At 40.5% G+C, this 19,436-nt stretch overlaps 1 protein-coding gene across 1 annotated transcript in view; it reads left to right on the top strand.

The window, feature by feature from the left end:
- Pappa (pappalysin 1) overlaps positions 1-19,436 on the top strand; it is a 235,453-nt gene that overhangs the window by 58,323 nt on the left and 157,694 nt on the right. Inside the window, exons 5-7 of the mRNA XM_050121835.1 lie at positions 1,592-1,784; positions 9,658-9,779; positions 16,210-16,708. Of these exons, the coding sequence (XP_049977792.1) occupies positions 1,592-1,784; positions 9,658-9,779; positions 16,210-16,708 (814 nt within the window). The remainder of the gene's footprint in view (positions 1-1,591; positions 1,785-9,657; positions 9,780-16,209; positions 16,709-19,436) is intronic.

Here is a 19,436-nt window from a genome sequence, read left to right as displayed (position 1 = left end):
GTACCCAAAAATAGCATGTGTCGGGAGAGAGGGGTGAAGGTTCAAAACTTAGCACACCATTCCTGGCTCATACTTACCACATGCTAAACATATGTTCTATAGACACACAATCACATATAAGTAAGGAGATATGCTTGCTCTTGCTCTCATCTGTGCTGGTTCAATTTGTTTGCCAACTTGACCCTAATTAGGGTCATTTGAGCAGAAGAAATCATAGTTGAGAAAATGCTTCCATCAGATTGGCCTGTAGGCAAATCCATGGACAATTTTTTTTTCTTGGTTAATGATTGATGTAGAAAAAAGTATCCAGCTCACTTTAGGCATTGCCTCCAATGAGCAAGTGGTTCTGAATTTTATAAGAAAAAAAATGTGGAGGAAGCCTTGGGGAGCAAGCCAGTTAGTAGCTTTCCTCCATGGCCTCTGGTTCAGTTCCTACCTCCAATTACCAAATGAGCTCCTGGCCTGACTTCCCCCTAAAATAGACAGTGACATAGAAGTATAAACTAATTAATCCCTTTCCTCCCCCAAGTTGCTTTTGGTCGTGGTCTTTATCACAGCAATAGAAAGACAACTAAGACAACATCCTATCCACAGCCAGGAGTGTATAACCATTGTCTAATGCTGGCCTGGCCTGAGCCTTGTATGGGACATTGTGCCTCTAGCTGTGTAGTCACCTCTTTTGTAGTGCACTTCCTTTCTCAGCCTCCACCAAGTGACCTCGTTGACCACTTTCCTAGGTGGTCCTTCCCCACATGCCATCTCTGTCAAGCCACTGATGATTTGCATGCCTGTTGTCACAGAACAACCCTCGCTCATTAGATGAATAGTGCTTACGCCCTCTTTAAGAGCAGGAATGTATTTTAAGTTTCATCTTTCTACGGACTGGCTTCAGTACTGAACATGAATTCATGAATTCATCATTCAATAGAAGCATTTTCAATGAAATGCATTAGCGAAAAGCAGGATTGATTAACGCATGGAGAAATGGATGTGAAGGAATACAACAGGGAACTCATGCGCATATAAACAAGCGAGTGAGAAAGTGAAGGAGTGAAGAAGTAAATGAGAGAAAGTGAATGGAGTTGGAGACATTGCTGACTTGGGAACCAGAGGGTATATATAGGGTCCCTCAAGAGCAGCATGGCTTTTCCTTGTCCTTAGCTGCAACGTCTTAGCAGCCCTCTCCTCAGCTCCAGGCTTACTTTTCCAGTTCTACCCACCCTCCCTTTCCTCCTGTTTCCTCTCACCTGTCTCCAGGAGTGATGACTGCACTAATTTGTTCACAGACCATTAACTTCTGAGCACTGGAAGAGGCTGTCCTGAGCTGGCAAGGAGAGACTAGGGTGTTGGTTCTCTAGCTACATTCTTCTCTTGCATGCCTTCCTGTGCAGCTTGAGGCTTCTCTCTCTCTCTCTCTCTCTCTCTCTCTCTCTCTCTCTCTCTCTCTCTCTCTCTCTCTCTCTNTCTCTCTCTCTCTCTCTCTCTCTCTCTCTCTCTCTTTGTGTGTGTGTGTGTGTGTTTGTGTGTGTGTGTCTCTCTCTCTCATACACACACACACTCACTCTTTCTCTCTCTCTCTGACTCTTAACAGATGACGACTGTACAGACTCTTTCACGCCCAATCAAGTCTCCAGAATGCACTGTTACCTGGACCTGGTATACCAGAGCTGGCAGCCCTCCAAAAAGCCGGCCCCTGTAGCCCTTGCCCCCCAGGTTGTGAGCCACACAACCGACTCTGTGACGCTAGAGTGGTTCCCACCCATCGATGGCCACTTCTTTGAAAGGTGAGTGTGCCCTATTTCTCTTTTGCCAGGAAGAGGAAGACTCAGAAGGGAGGTAACCTTGAAGGGTTAGATTTCTTTTGCTTGTTAAATAGAGACCACATTACTCATCAGTGACTGGGACCCAAAGGCACACTGGCAAGTTTGGGTCAGAGAATAAAAGAATGTTGTTAACAGAAATGAGCCAGTAATGATGCATACTTTTACATGAATTGGAGGTTAAATTCCCTTTATTATTAGAAGCTTAGAAACCAGGGTGGGTGGAAAATAAACATGCACCTTACTCTGATGGTTCCTGTCTTTAGTCTCAGCACTTGGGAGAAAGAGGCAGGGAGATCTCTGTGACCTCCACACTTGCCTAGTCAACAAGTGAGTTCTAGGACAGCAGGGGCTAAATAATTGGAAAACTGCTCAACTCCCACAATTTTCCAACTCCCCAAAAGAAGTTTGAATACTTCTATTGAAAGAAATCCTTTCTGCTGCTGTCTTTATTAGCCCAGGAGTTAAAATTGCCTCTGGTTAATAAGAACACCCTCTCACATTAAATATATATAATTCACATTATATACAATATGCATATGTATCACTATTCATATTTTCAAAAACCTATGGTTATTATAGCCATAAAGTTGATACCTAGTATATTTTGAGAAAACTAGGGACTAATCAAATGTGAAGAAACCAAAGCCCTGCTCCCTGTCCTGTCACTTGCTTCCTGAATGCCATTTGACATGTTAACCCCCGCCCCCAAATTTTTAACTGTATTCTCCAGAAAATGTGTCTGGTTATACCTTCTGATGGTCAGAAGGCAGAGTCCTAATTTCAATGACTTCTCATCTGCCCCTTCACTGTAGACTCCTAAAGAGCTCAGGGTGTATCAGATTTAAAAAAAAAAAAAAGAGAGAGTCATAGCTACATATGTAGCTCAGAGGTACAGCACTTGTATACCATGTATGGGATAAAGAAAACACCCCCACTTGTGCAAAATTGAAAATGAGTATTCATGAAAGAAGTTTATACCTATTTCAGAATCGTACAGCTATTTTTTATTCAGGTAACATCTCTCTCCCCCACCAGCCCTTCTTGGGATGGTTAGCCAGCACCAGGGGTATAGCACTGGCGATGGTGAATACAATAGTCATGCCAACCATTAATTGGTTTTCTCAGCTGTCTGTCAAGTGCTTACCATGTGATAGATTCTAATCTGAATGCTTCTTGTACAGAGTCTTGTTTACTATTCCCAGTAACCCAGTGTGAGAATGACTGTTTTCCTTATATGCCAGATAAGGAGAGCAGTCGAGCTGAAAAAGTCTGGGAAATATGGCCAAGAACTCATAGAAAGTGCTGGAAGCTGGCCTTCAACCACATTTGAGAATGCCTTGTCTATGAATCTTATATGCTTTCATTAAGTTTCTCCAGACTAGAGGTGTGAAAGGGGTATTAGGTTTCCTCATAAAAAGAGCCAAAAGGCTCTCATTTATAGGTTATATATATGGGTGTTTGTATGCATGTATAAGAAAACATAAGGTTCAATGAAATTGAAATTTCAAATGAAATTTCTCAGGGGTAAATATGTAAATAGCTAGTAGATAATTTTTCAAATGCTCATTATCACTAATTACCAAAGAAATTGAAACTTCTAAGTGAAGTGATTGATCTATTACCACACAATTTTAAAATGGCCTATTCCCAAAAACGTTGTGAGGAAAGAGAAACTTGCACATTGTTTGTGGGAATGCAAACTGATGCAGTTATTACAGAAACGAATGCGGATGCCCCTTGTACAACTACGTTAGGACTGTATGGTTCAGCTCTGCCACTACTACATAGACATCCAAAAGAAGTTAAACTAGAGGCAAAGAAGGTTGCTCAGTAGTTAAACCACTTACAATTCAACAGTGTGAATCTGCTAATGTCCCCAAGTCATGGAAAGCCATGGCCTAGGAGAGTGGAGACAGAGGATCCCAGAATAAACTGGCTGGCAAGACTAGCCATAAAAGCCAGCCAGTCCTTGGCTTGACTGAGGGACCCTACCTTCATGAATGAGATGCAAGGGCAATGAAGACTCTTGACATCAGCTTTAAGCCTCCACAAAAGGAATATGCTTATGCACACACAAAAAGCACATGCACGCACGCACACACACACACACACATGCATACACATATGTGCACCCTCAAGTGCAAAAAACAAATGCAAACACAGGTACAACACACCCAAATGAAAAAGGAGAAAGCAGATCGAATGTATCAGTAGAAGAGGCACCTGTTCCATATGGCCTGTACAGGAGTATTCATGATAACTAAGATGTAGAAACAACCTGAATATTCTTCATCAGATATTTTTTAATGCCTGTGTATACTGTGAAATATTCGCCAGCTAAAAGGTAGTGGGGAAACCTTGTGATTTAAAACACATAGAGTCTAGAGGGCCATTATGCTTATTGGAATAAGACAACCTCAGACAGACAAACACTACCTGATCTCTGCTACATGTGGAATTTTATAAAGCTGAATTCTTGCATACAGATACAAAGATTCCTGACAGAGGAGGGTGAATTTAGGTGGATGTGAGAAATGAAGATGTTGTTCAAAGGGAATAATTTCAATTAGACTATAGAAATAACCTTTAGTGGTCTACTGCCTGAAGTGATATTACAATGAATGATAATCAGGGTTCCCTGCCCTGTGGGAAGTCCAAGAACCACCCACCTCCATCCAGGTCTAGTAAGGTGAGCATCCAAACTGCCTAGGCTCCCACAAAACCAATAGGTGCAGTAGGGTCAAAAACCCATTGCCATTGTTCTTGAGGTCTCAGTAGTCCTCATTGTCCGCTATGTTCAGTGAGACCGGTTTTAACCCAGGCTTTTTCAGACCCAGGCCAGCTGGCCTTGGTGAGTTCCTGATAGAACATCCTCATTGTCTCAGTGTGTGGGTGCAACCCTCGCGGTCCTGAGTTCCTTGCTCATGCTCTCTCTCCTTCTGCTCCTGAGAACCCTGATTTCTCTTTGGGCTGAAGAGGGAGGGGGACTTGATTGCAGGGAGGGGGAGGGAAATGGGAGGCGGTGGCAGGGAAGAGACAGAAATCTTTAATAAATAAATAAAGCATTATTATCATGTCTTTAAAAATCACTTTTTGGTATCAGTTTCAAAAAAACAATGAATGATAATGCTTTGTATATTTTCAAATGATTTTTAAGTGACTTCATCATATATGCACAAAATTGTTAGGTATAAGTGGTGATAGATTTGTCAATCACCCTTACTTTATCATTACAAACCTGTATGAAAATTTTACTTTGTGTTTTTAAAGCATACAAAATTAATATCTATGAGTTAAAATAAGTTTAAAATGAAAAACATGTTATACAATGATACCACATTATATTGGGACTCTAAATTTCTACACCACTATCAGTCCCTGAATCTAGAACTTTCCCTTCCTTTTGTGTCCAGGCAAGAGTTTGATCTGTTAGGAAGGAATTGTACTCCCCAGACTTCTGTCAGAACTCCCTCTCCCTGGCCTCAGCCGGCCTTGCAGCACTCTGAGCTGGGTTTGGGAACGCTCACGTGACACTGTGGAGCAAGTCTTCCAGCAGCCTGTAGATTTATTTATTTTCTCTGTGGTGATGAGAAGTATCAGACTTTTGGTCAAGCTTTGGCCTCAATTCTACTTAAAAATGGAACTTGTGTAAATGAAGCTTCCTGTGTATGTATTCAATTTAAATTTCATAAAGCAGTTATTGTCCATTAAATAAATTCCATCTGATTGTTGGAAAACCATTAGAGGGTTAATTGTTGTGTAATGAGATGTGTCTCTATTACATAGTACTCTCAGCTTGCCGCTTTAATCAATATGTTTTTAGTAACCTATTGTCAGTTAGGACATGAGGCATATACAATAGTTATTCTGTTCAGGGCAAGAATGCCTAATGGAGTTATCACATGCTAAATTCAGACTGACATTTTTGAAATGTGTCTAATTAAGGTTAGCAGCTTTGCAAACCATAATCTAAATGAAGTTGGTCCACAAGTATCAATAAATTGCTGTAAAGAAGTGGCACTATATTCTTCGTGTGTCATTCCCCCATAAGCAAAAAGTTTGTGGTTATACAAATTGATTAGTATGAGGCATAGAAGCTTTGATATATGGTCCCTCTCTGACACACACACCACCGCCAGCCACACTTAGCTTCATTGCTACCAGTAGTTGAGACTTTGGGCAAGATCTCTCAATTCTGTGGTCCTTGGAGTCCTCCTCCATAAAAAGATGCCAACTTGCCCGCATTACCTGTGTGATGCAGGAAAGTCAGCAAATGACATCCGTGATGTACCAAGCACACATACTCCACACTTGGGAAATGTTAGCTTCTACCTTGTGTGTGGTTCCAGAACTATTTAGCTACTTGAAAATCCCCTTCCCTCGGAAAAACCTTGGGTATTTTCCACACCATCCATCAATGCCAGCATCTTGCCCCTGGCCCTGTTCATGGCCTCCTGCTGTTCTCACATCTGTGGTCTAAGAGAATATAAGGGTTTCCCTTAAAAAAAAAAAACATATTCAGATTCCCCCACAACAGAGTCCTCATGCAGGGGCAACTGAATAAATAATTCAAGGCCACCCCTGGTCTTTCTAACTCCTTTCTTTTTATCTATCTTGCAAACGTGTTGACTAGGTGGCTTCAATTGTCCAGACAATTGGCTACATAACCTGTAAAGCACACTGGACTAGAAACTAGGAGCCCAGGGTGTAAAGACCCTACAGATGCACCCACTCTTTCTGCTCCTTTAACTATTTTTTCTGATCTGTAGATTGAAGAGACTTAGCCTTGCTTAGGCAGATTTTCTTCTGCACATCTAATACATAAAATAATGAACAATTTCTTCCCTCAAAGATTATACATACTAGTACTACTCTAGCTGCAAAGAAAGGAAACTAATTCTTTTTAATCTAGGATAGTTTATTGAAACACTATTCAAAAAAAAAAAACCTTTATTTATTAACGGGACTATTTCATATCAACATTCACCAAGAGAGCAGCCATTTTCCAAGCAGTCATATTCACGAAGATAGTGACCATTTCATACTTGAAACTATGACTAATATCACCAGTGTTCAGAAGTTTTTAAAATGTATTTTGTGCTGCTTGGTTTAAATTTAAATGACTGCATGTGGGTACTGGGCTCCTTGTTCAATAGCACAAACATATCTACATCTTTGAACTTTTACATAGCTAAGCTGTATAAGAAAGATGAACTCTCTAGGCACTGGTGGCACATGCTTTAAATCCCAGCTCTTGGGAGGCAGAAGCAAATGGATGTCTGTAAGTTTGAGGCCAGCCTGATCTTCAAACAGAATTCCAGGATAGCCAGGACTGTTTTAACAAAGAAACCCTGTTTCAGCACAAAAAGAAAAAAGAGGGGGCATAAAAAGAAAGAAAGAAATGAAGGAAAGAAAGAAGGAAAGAAAGAAAGAAAGAAAGAAAGAAAGGAAGGAAGGAAGGAAGGAAGGAAGGAAGGAAGGAAGGAAGAAAGAAAGAAAGAAAGAAAGAAAGAAAGAAAGAAAGAAAGGAAGGAAGGAAGGAAGGAAGGAAGGAAGGAAGGAAGGAAGGAAGAAAAAGAAAGACAAAGAAAGAGTGAGGGGGAAGGAGCGAGGGAGGAAGAAAGAAAAGAATAAAGAAAAGAAAAGAAAAGAAAAGAAAAGAAAAGAAAAGAAAAGAAAAGAAAAGAAAGATAAACTCTCTCAACATTAGCATTCTGCAGGTGTGTGTGTGTGTGTGTGTGTGTGTGTGTGCGTATAGGACACCACCCATCACATTTGCTCTCAGCCTGATAGTGATGCACTCATCAGAGTACTTCTTGAGAACCAGACACATGAGAAGAGGTCAGCGAAGTTCACATTATGCCTAAAGAAGTGGAGAAAGTCAGCAGCTGTCTAGGTCAGCACAGCTTCTGAACCCATCCCAGGGTATTCATGATGTCACTGTTTTAGCTTCAGTCCTGCTAACCCGAGTTGCTGCACATGGAAGCTAACACTGTAAGGGACTGCTGAATGCTGAAGCATCTCCCAGTCTCATCTTGCCCTCCTTTTCTACTTTTTTCTACTTTCCTTGTTCCCTTATGAGTATATTGATATAAATAAGATAATTCCTTTCCCAAAAGCAACTCACAAACTACTGCCAATATTTTGTTATGGAAGCCTACCTGAATAGTATTAAGACAGCATTATAGGTTACTTAAGTTTATAGCAAGTATGTTTTGCATGATACTTCATATTTTATAATAACTGCCCACCATTCCATTTACACTAACCTTCAGATATATAATTTCTTATTTTCACCAAGTGTTAATGTCCTTGCAAACCTTTTACTGATGGGTTTTTTAACATTTTTCAACCCCTGTGCTTAGAAAGCTCACAATGCAGATTGAAGGTCTGGCTTAATTTAGCCATGAGCATTATATATGTGTCTAGGTGGCCAATATTCATTCACACATGCATTCGCTCATCCATCCATTCGACTGCATATGCTAGCCAGCATTAGGGTTATGTGCTGAAAGATAGCAAAGGAAGCCTAGGGCATGGATCTGCCTCTCAAGAGCCTCATAATATATTCATCGAGGAAATGCTATTCAAGGTGGACCTTGAAGGATAAGAAACACCAGCCAGGTAAAACCCCCAAATGCGGAATAATGTGATTCGGTGTGAAAGAGACAAGGCCAGAGTGATGAAGGAAGTTAGGGTCGTTGAGTGTTGGAATCACTCAAATGATTAAGTGGAAGAATGGCGTGCACAGAATGGGGTTTGTGGTGATTTCCTGACCCCTGCCTGGGAAAACCGGCCAACTATGAGGTTCACACACATACTTTCTAGACTATAACCCCAGAATTATGGAGTTTCCTTGTTAGGGGAAATCCTACAACTTGAGCTCTGGCTCCTTGCAAGGAGCCAAATGATGCATATTTGGGGACTGACTGAAAAGGATATAAAGGGATCTGTATTTTGAGAAGCAGTGAGTTGGTTGGGATGTTACTCAACATCATCTAGAGATTCTGTTGCCAGAAATATCAGCAGATGCCACTCAGATTTGCAGATTTTTAGGTCCATGAGAATATAAAAGATTCATTCCTCTGTCTTCTCCATAACCACCTCCCATAGATGCCAAATTTGGAGAGCCAGTAGGAATCTAGAGTAAGTTGTAGCCAGAGGGAGATTGAATCCAGATACTCCAGACAGTTGGAGAAGCCACCATAATACTCCACTTTTTGGAATGGTCCCATTGAGAGATTGGCTCACCCCCTGGAAAGCTGTTAAAATGAGTTAGATGGCATAGTAAAGAAACTGCTTTTGACTATTAAATTGTGAGTGACTCACTCATCCCCAGACTGTGAGGGCTGGGAGGTTTCTTAGGCATCATCTCATTTAGCCCACTCATTTTCTGGTAAAGGAACCACACCTTCTTCATGTTTAATGCCTGGGATGCAGACTGATGCCTTGAAAATATTTGATACCTGGAAAATATTTTCAAAGGGGTTATTTCTGAGGACAAAATAAGGAAAAAAGATGCTCCTACAACTACACAAAAAATACTCAGTGGAGGTTTTTATGCCATATGTAATTAATGACTGCAGGTAGTGATCTTCTGGCCAATTGGTTTTGTGCTTCTTGATATCAGAGGAATGTATGCATCATCAGGACAGCTGCCAAAACATCCTGGGCAATAGGAGGGATTTCATTTATGTCATTTTCTTAGTCTTAGTGTGTTAGGGAGTAAACACAGGCTGTGTCCTCTGCCCCATTGCCTTTGCCCCAGTCCCATCAGTTGCTCACTCAACTGTTCCTAAGTCGGTGTCTTTCCCCTCTTTCCTTGGCCTCCTAGAGAAGTGGGATCAGCATGTGACCTTTGCCTAGAAGGGAGAATCCTGGTGCAGTATGCTTTCAATGCCTCTTCCCCGATGCCCTGTGGACCATCAGGGCACTGGAGTCCTCGGGAAGCAGAAGGTAAGTCAGAGTTTATTGACAAATGTGGCAAACAAAAGATAACCTCCTGGACATGAAATTTTATTCCTTTTTATCAGTCTTTAACACTATTCGTTAATTTAACAAGTATTTTTTAGCATATATACTATTCTAAGTATGCTATTCTTGTGTTACGTATGATGAAATGAAGTCACAAAAATATTATATAAGAATCAAAGCCACATGATACATTCATGTGTTGATATAACTTACAGACTCCAGTGGCTTGCTGGCACAGACAGGTCACATTAGAGCTACTGAGTGACTTCAAAGCATCAATCGTCTTTGACCCTTCTTTGGGTATTACAAAGGCTAGATGTAAAAAGTTTCCCATGTAAACTTTTGTTAGTTACCTCTCCACTCACGGCCAGATCTTGCCATGTACAGAGGACACTCTCAGGCGTCCCAAGAGGACAATGACTGGGCCTCCTCAGAGCATCTTTGTGTTGTATATGCACAGAAAACAACTCCTGTGTCCTATAGAAACAGAGAGAACAACTTTGGTCAAACCCTGACTTTGGCACTTTGCCACTTAGCCCTGAATCCAGACTGGCAGAGAGCCCATTACTTCCTTCTCATATCACATTTCCCTTTCCCTGCCCTGGGACATTCACACATTGGCCCTGGCCCCTGCCAGTTCCACAAAACTCCAGTGCAAGTCAGCTGATGTCCACCATCATTGGGTGCGACAACATGACATCAGTTCATCAGAAGGAGCAGAACCTATACCTAGCGGAGCATCTATGCGAATTCATTCTCTACCCTCTATATGTTTAGAAAGAGGGTTGGAAAGAATGCTAAAGATGAACTAAAGGAAAGGAAAAAGATCAGAGAGGAAATTGAAGTTGAAAATGATGGTCCTAAACTTTATTTTCTAAAGTAGCTTAAAATGAGATTTGAATGTGGGAACTCTAAATAAATCTTTCTGGAATATAAAGCAAGAGCAATATCTGGGAGAAGCCATCAGTTCAGCCTCGCAGAGTCACAGACTACCAACCTGTAAGGGACACTGAGGTCATCAGGCTCCAATCCCCATCTGGTGAAGGAATTTCTTCAATGATCTTCTTCACTGTGGCACTCCCTAACCTTTTAGAAAGTTCTTCCTAATTTGTAAACATAATTTTCCCCACTTAAATGGTACCCACTCAGACAAATCTACACATCTCTGATACCTGTGAACACTTTGCAGACTTGCATAACATGTTCCCACCTTCCTGTGTACATGCCATGGGGGTATATGCTGGGAACAGTCTTGGGCGCACAGGTGAGGCTAGGCTGGCTATTCACTAGGTGTGAGGTCAGCGAATGGGCAGTGACCATGTGGTGTAAATAGACCATGCTCACATAAGTCAAGGGCTAAAGACCCAGTAAACAAGAGACTTCACCCAAGACTACAGAACTGTGCTTCCCACTAAATGTCACTAGACACATTTAAGCACTGAAGCAATTTTAAAATTTAAAGAAGGGAAGTTTCCTAGGTATAGTCCAAAGTGTCTTCAAAGTCAGAATTATTTTTGTAATTATTATGACATCATTTGCTATTCCTTTCCCATTCTCTCCTGGGAATACAGTGGAGCTTTTCAGGGCTGCAGAGCATGAAATGCTATTAATCCTCTGACAGATAAAGGAATGCACACTATATACACATTTTGTACCTGTACAATGCCTCCATTCATAGATATGCAATGGTGTACAAGTAGACATAAGCCACCCAAGCAAAAGCTCCTAATAATGAGGTGTGCATTTATGTGGATTCCCAGCAGGAGCAGCGTGGTGAGGGTAACAGGTACTGAACTGTTGAGGTGGGTAGTACCCACATAAGAATGGCTTTGCATTCCTACTGTTAAGAGGGAAAAGATGTGATGTTCTTGGGTCAGGGTAGATCACCACTTCATGAACTCTAGGTTGGAACTCCATAGAAGGGTTGCACATCAGAACTTTTAACCGCCAAAAATTAACTTGCAAACGTGTAACGAATCTGAGGTATCTCTGGAAACATAAACCCGTGTTGCATTGTGCAACATCACTAAACACACCTGCACTTTGTACATCCTTGTCCTTGCACCATTAGTGCTAGTGGGTGTTGCCTTAAAATGCTTCAGATCCAAGATTGACCAGCTCTACAAAGCTATTGAAGATACTGTACATCTTGTAATACCAAACAATCAGTTAATATTTACTACTTTATATAAAATCAGACAATCATGAATTTGAAATTTTCCTTATGCCTTTAATAAATATCATTATATATATACAGCAGAATTATTTTAAAGTAAAATTTGCAAGATTTACTGTCAAGAGATGGTTGGTTTGTATACCACATTAGGTACCTGTACATCAAGAGTCACTTAAAAATATCTCCGACAGAGCTTTACAATTAGAAAAAGTGGGCGAAATAGGTGCGCGCGCAGGTTATAGAGAACGTGCTATCTGCTCAGCGGTAAATGTGGTAAAGGACGAAGGTTGTGGAGAGAAGGGAACAGCTTTTCACCGCTGTCAGAACCAAGGTGATCACAGGTGATACTACAGAGATGCCAAGGGTCCGAGGCAGCGAGAAGGGAGAAAATCAGTGTTGTAAGATAACTGAGAGGTAGAATCTGCAGGGCTCGTCCTCAGCTGAAATCATCTTGTTTGAATAACTACTCGACTACTTGTTTCCAGACACCAACACACTCCTCCATGCAAACCAAATGTGTCCGTTAGCGAAGCCTGTTCCTGGTTTGCCCTGGCTCCCTTTAAGGGCGGCATGCAGTTCATAGTCAAGTACAAGTGTGGAGGCCCCTGGATGTCTGAGTTACTCGCTCCCAAGCACTGCCTGGAAATTCCTATATCCATTTGCTGCGTTCCTGCTAGGAGGAGACACCGCTCTGTGCTTACGGAATCCTATCACGTGCTTTGTGATCCATTTGGCACAGACTCTTTTACTATTCTTGAAGAAATAAACTGTTCGTTGGGTCAAACTTTATAATTTATTTCCCAACTCATTTTCAACCTATTTATCTTTGTGTGTTTAAGTTTTGGGACTTCCTAAACTAACAGAAAACTCCCAAATTCATGAGCAATGCCAGATAAATGTGTGGGGTTGAGAAAAGCTATGGGACAGAATTAAAAGGGGTGTTCCTCACTCTGCTGCTGCCAACTACCCTGTGCCTTTGAAGTTCTTAAAATACTCCCAACACGGTATCTTACTCACAGAATGGACAGTCAACCTATAGTGAGCTTCTTAACTCCATATTAGTATAATAAAGATTTTCATTTTGAAGAAATCTGTTGACTATCCACTGCATTATTTACCTTTCCTCCACAGTAGGAAAACAAAACAGAAACAAAAACAAATGAAAAAATCTCATCTCGGCTCACAGAAAACATCTGTACTCTTATTTCTAAAGCAAAACCTATGTTTCATGGATACATAGTTCTTGAAGTATTTACTACATTACATTTATAAAACAGAAACTAGATGGGTGAATCTGACTGATTTAAAGCCCACTTATAATCACTTAGGCAAGCAATAATTTATTCCAAGTGTTGGGCTTTCCATGAGAGATGGGCACATGGCACCACCTTTTTTCATTATTTCTTGTTTGTATGAGTGCTGTCTCCATTGTTCTTCCTAGAATATTTCAGGTGTGCTAAAGCATGCTTTAAAGAAAATCTTGCCTCTGTATCTATGTTCATGTCAACAGCGCAGGGTATATTACTTAAACACACTAGGGATACCTGTATAGATTTTCATAAATGTAAATTTGGGTCAGCATAAATATGTGTAAATATATTTCTATATGTGTGTCTTATTCCTAGTACATGACTTATTCATAGTGGACTGCTTATATAAAAATGAGTTTTCTCATGTAGTCACTATATATACATAAAGATATTGTGTTCATAAGGAACTAATAGATCTTTGTAACTCTCTTTGGAGTTCTTCCTTTTTCTTTTGTCACTTTTTTATCTCCTTCTTCCCTCTCTCCCTCCCTTCCTTCCTTCCTTCCTTCCTTCCTTCCTTCCTTCCTTCCTTCCACTATTTGCTTCCTATTCTCAGTCCTTCTTTGTGTCTCACCAATCAGTTTTAATCAGGACACTTTTTGTTACTCTTTAGGGACTTGAACTCATGCTCTCTGATGGTCCCTTTTTTTCTGATCCATAGATGTGTACTCTCTGCAATATCTTTACTGGCCTCATCAGACTAGAAGCTACATGAACACCAAGAGAACATCTGAAAATCTACTACCCAGGGACTAGCTTAATATACTATAAATACCCAGAACTCTATAATTATTATTGCAATGCATGGATAGACATATGAATAGATGGATGGCTGATTGGTAGGTGGATGGATGGGTAAATGGATAGATGGTTGGAAAGAGGAAGAATAGATAGACGGAGGGACAGGTTGATGGATGGGTTGATGGATGATGGATTGGCAGCTGGATAGATGGACAGATGGATGAATAGACAAATGAACAATTGATGAATAGATAGCATCTAGTCTCTAAACAGTGTTTTTTAACAACAGATGTTATGTCATTCACTTGTCTAAAATTTACAAGGAGTTCTTCATCTATCTCAGAGTACAGTTCATGCCCTATAATGTGATATACAAAACACTTCCTAATATGGATTCTGTTTACTCTGTTGTCAACACTTACTACTCTTTTTGAGAAACTGTAAGTCTTACTAGCTCACATTCTTTCTCCACCATTGCCTGTGCTTGTATTGCTTTCTCAAAGATGTTTTTCTTAGCTCCTCATTCCTTCTCATGACTAATATATTTGTGAGATTTATTAAAGATCTCATTCCTTTTCCTTTTTACAACTACCTTAGAAGTGGGTAACAATGAAGTTGGTAACACAACTGGAGTTGAACTGTTGAGATTTAAATTCAACTATCATTGCTTCAAAGTCTGTCACACAGCTTGTACCAGCAATATCAGATAATGTTCTATTACTGTAAGACAATTGCTTAGCCATCTGAAGCTAGGTTTTATCTTCTGTAGAATGTATTTAATAGAATCAGCGCTATAGACTTGCTGCCAGGATACAAAACACTAAGACATGCAATGTGTTTTATGCAGTACATACACAAAGAGTCTGGTTGGTGTATGAAGCCTTGTATTATTAGAAAGAGGTGTCCTTCTTGGTAATAAGTGTTAATTTGTGACCCTTGTGGTCCTTTTTTCATATATAAGCATCTGTCCCTAATAACAAGACAAGTAGAAACTTTGCTAAAATTTCTACTCCTTGTACTTATTTGAAAATTTTGATCAGACTTACCTTATCTTTTGGAAAGCATTTGGTCCCTCTGCTGATAAACAAGAAAACAGGAATGATGAACCAAACATATTTGTCATCTTTGTTCTCCTGTGGCTTCCTACCATTGACAGTCATTTTCCCCAATATCAGGAGATAGATCAATTGAACAAAAGTCTATATCATACAGTCCTTGTTAAATGCAGGGATCATTAAGATTAGAGTCCCACTGGTATCGCTGATGTTGATCCAACCTGTTTAGACTTACAGAAGCACCAGAAAATACCCATCAGAAGAGGAGAGCAAGACAGGCCTTTACTCTCAGACAGAGCCTCAGAGGAAATTGAACTGGGAATGACAGACCTCCAAGTCAGACTTGAAACCATTTTATCTATCGTCCTCCCTTCCCTTACATGAGGTCATTCCATACCACTGAGATTCTCTGAGTTCTGTCTGTTTTGACTCAAGGACAGTGGAGTGAAAGAAGAAAAAAAATGTGCTCTTGCTACTTTTCCTCAGAGAAAGGCTGCTTCATCTCCACGGATCTCAATCTGCTGCAACTTCTAAATTCTTCCCTCCTGAGGTCACATCTAGACCTGGAGGCCCTCTTCTGTGCAGCTGAGAAAAGTAATCATAACTCACTATGCTGATGAGTTCTATTTGCTTAAGTGAGAGAGAGAGACTGTTGGTGAAGAGAGAATTTCAGATTGTATTGTCAGCCATAGCCTCTTCTCCTAAGAATCAGAGTGGGGGTGTTTATGCTGTTATTGTTGTTTCTATTTTCTATATTTTTGAACCTTCATTGTTTCGTTTAAGAGATGGATCCGCTCAAGAATTAAACAAGCTAATGGGACAGAGAAAGTCTTCGTAGAAAGAATCTCTTCTTTATTTCTATACAAGGCATCAAAGCCTCTGAATGGAAGCTTAGGAAGGAAAGCTGAGCTCAGTATTCAGACATTTGAACTTCTCTTCAGTGACTCATCTGGGCTCTGTTTTGTAGGGTTAAGGACGAGCTGAGAACTCTATATACAGCAGATTATCCATGACTCTGAGATCCACTCTTTTATCTCTAAGTTCTCATCACACAGATCTTTTCTGGGGTCTAGGGGACACTGTGAAAACTAGAATGAAGCGAGAACTCATTTGCATCTCTTTCTCCATAGGTCATCCAGATGTGGAACAGCCATGTAAATCCAGTGTCAGAACCTGGAGTCCAAACTCAGCAGTCAATCCACACACAGTCCCTCCAGCTTGTCCTGAGCCACAAGGCTGCCACCTTGAGCTGGAATTCCAGTACCCATTGGTCCCTGAATCTCTGACTATCTGGGTGACCTTTGTCTCCACTGACTGGGATTCTAGTGGAGCCGTCAATGACATCAAACTATTGACTGTCAGTGGAAAGAACATCTCTTTGGGTCCTCAAAATGTGTTCTGTGATATCCCACTGACAATCAGACTCCGAGAAGTGAGTGAGGAGGTATATGGCATCCAGATCTATACTCTTGATGAACACCTGGAGATTGATGCAGCCATGCTGACCTCCACTTCAGACAGCCCACTCTGTATGGAGTGTAAACCCCTACAGTATAAAGTGCTCCGGGACCCTCCTCTTCAGGACGACATAGCCTCATTACTGCACCTCAACAGAAGATTCGTGGACATGTGAGTGCCTTCTCCTAGCATGAGCTGATATAATTGATGGGCTGTGGAGAGATGTGGGGAAAGTCAGAAAATCCTGGACTAGAAGGAGAAAGTTCACCTCAGTCAAACTTACTTCTAGAGATTGCACCCCAGTGTTGAGTGAGGAATTTGTTTTAATATGGCAGAATTGGTACAATGGGAAGGGCCATGAATAATAAAGGTGTCAGGAGTAGAGATATCTCTTCTCTGTGAAATTCACTTATCTCTTCAAAATTTAGTATTTCCAACAGCAAACACGGGAGTTGAATGTGAATGGCAATGAAAATGTCTTTTATTACTAATGAAAAGGAGAGAGCTGAACTTTGCTAATGATTTCTTTTTATATAAAATTGAAGTAGATTTGCACATTCTGATTGCTTCTCCAGTGGACGCAAATGGTAATGTCGTAACAACTTCGCTGGAACTTGGGTACACACCTAGGCAGCCACATAAAATATGTCTAGACTTTGAATACCTCTAGATACCATCCTTCTGTTTTATTTCCTTAGGTAGAAAAGAGTTCCTAACTTTTTTGATCGTCGAGTATCTTACAACTGTAGGTGTTCATAACTGCTTTTGTAGATGAAAAGGAGATGGTCACGATATTTGTCATCAACACTTACTTTTTAAGCACTTTTCTAGCATTTTCTTTTTATTCTTGAGATATATGTCTTATAATAAATATACCTTGTGATGAGGTCAATAGTGGTTGGGGTGGTGGTGGTGGTGGGTATGTGTAACTTATCTGTTGTTATGACCAAAAAGAAAGAAAAAAAGGAAGGAAGGAAGGAAGGAAGGAAGGAAGGAAGGAAGGAAGGAATAAGGAAGGAAGGAAGGAAGGAAGGAAGGAAGGAAGGAAGGAAGGAAGGAACGAACTGAGGCAAATCAAGGGGAAGGTTATGTTGTCTCTGGTTTCACAACTTTAGAATATTATCACTTGGACATGTTCCTACTGACCATTGCTACAGGCAGAACAGAACACCACAACAGAGAGCATAAAGTAGAGCAGAGATGTTTATGTCATCTTGAAAGCAAAGAGAAGGCTTCACTTTCATCGTAGCATCCATTCTCCAGAGCTCAATAAGTTTATGAATCCATGAATATATTAATTCCTTTATGTTATCAAAGCCTTAATCATCCAATCACCTCTCAAATGCCCCTACCTCTGCACTCTGCTTCAATGGGAGCTAAACCTTTGATATATGAACTGTTAGATGATATTTAAGATTCAAACCATACATAGCATTCTGTCTACCGGACAGAAGTCTATAATAAAGTGTCACTAATTCATGTCGCCCCATTCTATAATCACAATCCTACAGTCATTGTCAATTTGCATAGGAGGAAAAAGAAGGCTTTCAGATGTGAGTGGTGAGATGGGAGATTGGAATATAATCCCAAATCAGTCGATCCAACTTGTGTTCTGTCAAAGATTTGTCTAACTTCTATTTTAGGCATTAAATCATGGTGGAGACTTAACTGACTAATTTGAGCATAAAGAGTCTGTGCAGTCAAACAACAAACTTTATGTAATACTTCCTATGTACAAGAAATGCTGGTAGGAATGTTCAGAATAATGGAAAGAACAATAGCCCAGGATGCAGATGCTTCATATTTAGCCCTAGTCAGCCCACTCACTAATATGAGGTAAATTGGCTTCCCTTCTTGAGCACTCCTTTTTCTTCTGTCTGATGAAAATACCGAATTCCATGGTTTCTGCAAGTTTTGTTTGGCTCTTTATTCAGTTCTAAGATGATATAAGACACTATCTCTACTCTATGTACTCAAAAATATTTACTAAACCAATCATTAATGGAATCCAAATACTGGAAGGAAACTTTTAATCGTTTTAAGAGACAGACCACTTTCAAACACTTTACCAGCACTTCCCTTTAAATGCCCGCGATGAATGCACACGTCTCAGGCCAAATGTTGCCCCTCACTGAATGGGAGATGAAGACCATCTGTTTAAGGACTCAGTGGGAGCACTTGGTTTGTGTTTGAGAATGTACTTAAAACTTAAGTACATAGTCTTTCCATGAAAATATTCCATAACCCTGTCTTGTCCATCTCCTCACTTGTCTGGGCTGGTAAAATTCTATAAATTTGTAGCCACTTAAGATTTCTTTATAAAACAATAGCGGAAAGCAAGAATAGATTCCTCAAAACTTCAGTTTAAACATGGCTTTCGTTTTTTGCTTTGATTTATGAGCCTGTGAGAGCTGACATGGGTTTGGTAAATGCAGAGTGGTGGAAATGAAAGAGAAGAAAAAGCACCCCGGATTCTATTCTCTGCTAAGTCACTAACTCACTCTGGGATCTTGTATGAGTCACTTTTTTTTAGTCTTTAAATGCCTCAATTCTATAAGAGGGAGGTTTGTGCTTAAATCAGGGTTTTTAAATTAGGTTGCTCATTTCAAAATCATGAAATACTTTTAAATGGCCTCCTCCTAACCTTTTCCCTCTCCTACCTTCCTCTTGGGTATTAGTTAATAGTAAGGCCTGAAGATCAGGACTTGTAAGCATCTCATGAAGTGATTATACTATGTCATGGAGTTTCAGACCTCCTGCTTTTAGGCAGTGTCTTAGCCCCTAGCATGCTGCCCCAGATCAAGTACATCAGCCTCACTTGGGAACCCAGAAAGGCCAGGTTCTCGGGCCCTGGCCAGATTCCTTAATCAGAAATCCCATATGTAGGGACTCTCCAGGT

This window comes from Alexandromys fortis, unplaced genomic scaffold (assembly GCF_014885135.2).
Source record: "Alexandromys fortis isolate MF-2015 unplaced genomic scaffold, M_Fortis_MF-2015_v1.1 scaffold_183, whole genome shotgun sequence".
Taxonomy (NCBI): domain Eukaryota; kingdom Metazoa; phylum Chordata; class Mammalia; order Rodentia; family Cricetidae; genus Alexandromys; species Alexandromys fortis.
This window is presented reverse-complemented; position numbering and strand designations above follow the sequence as displayed.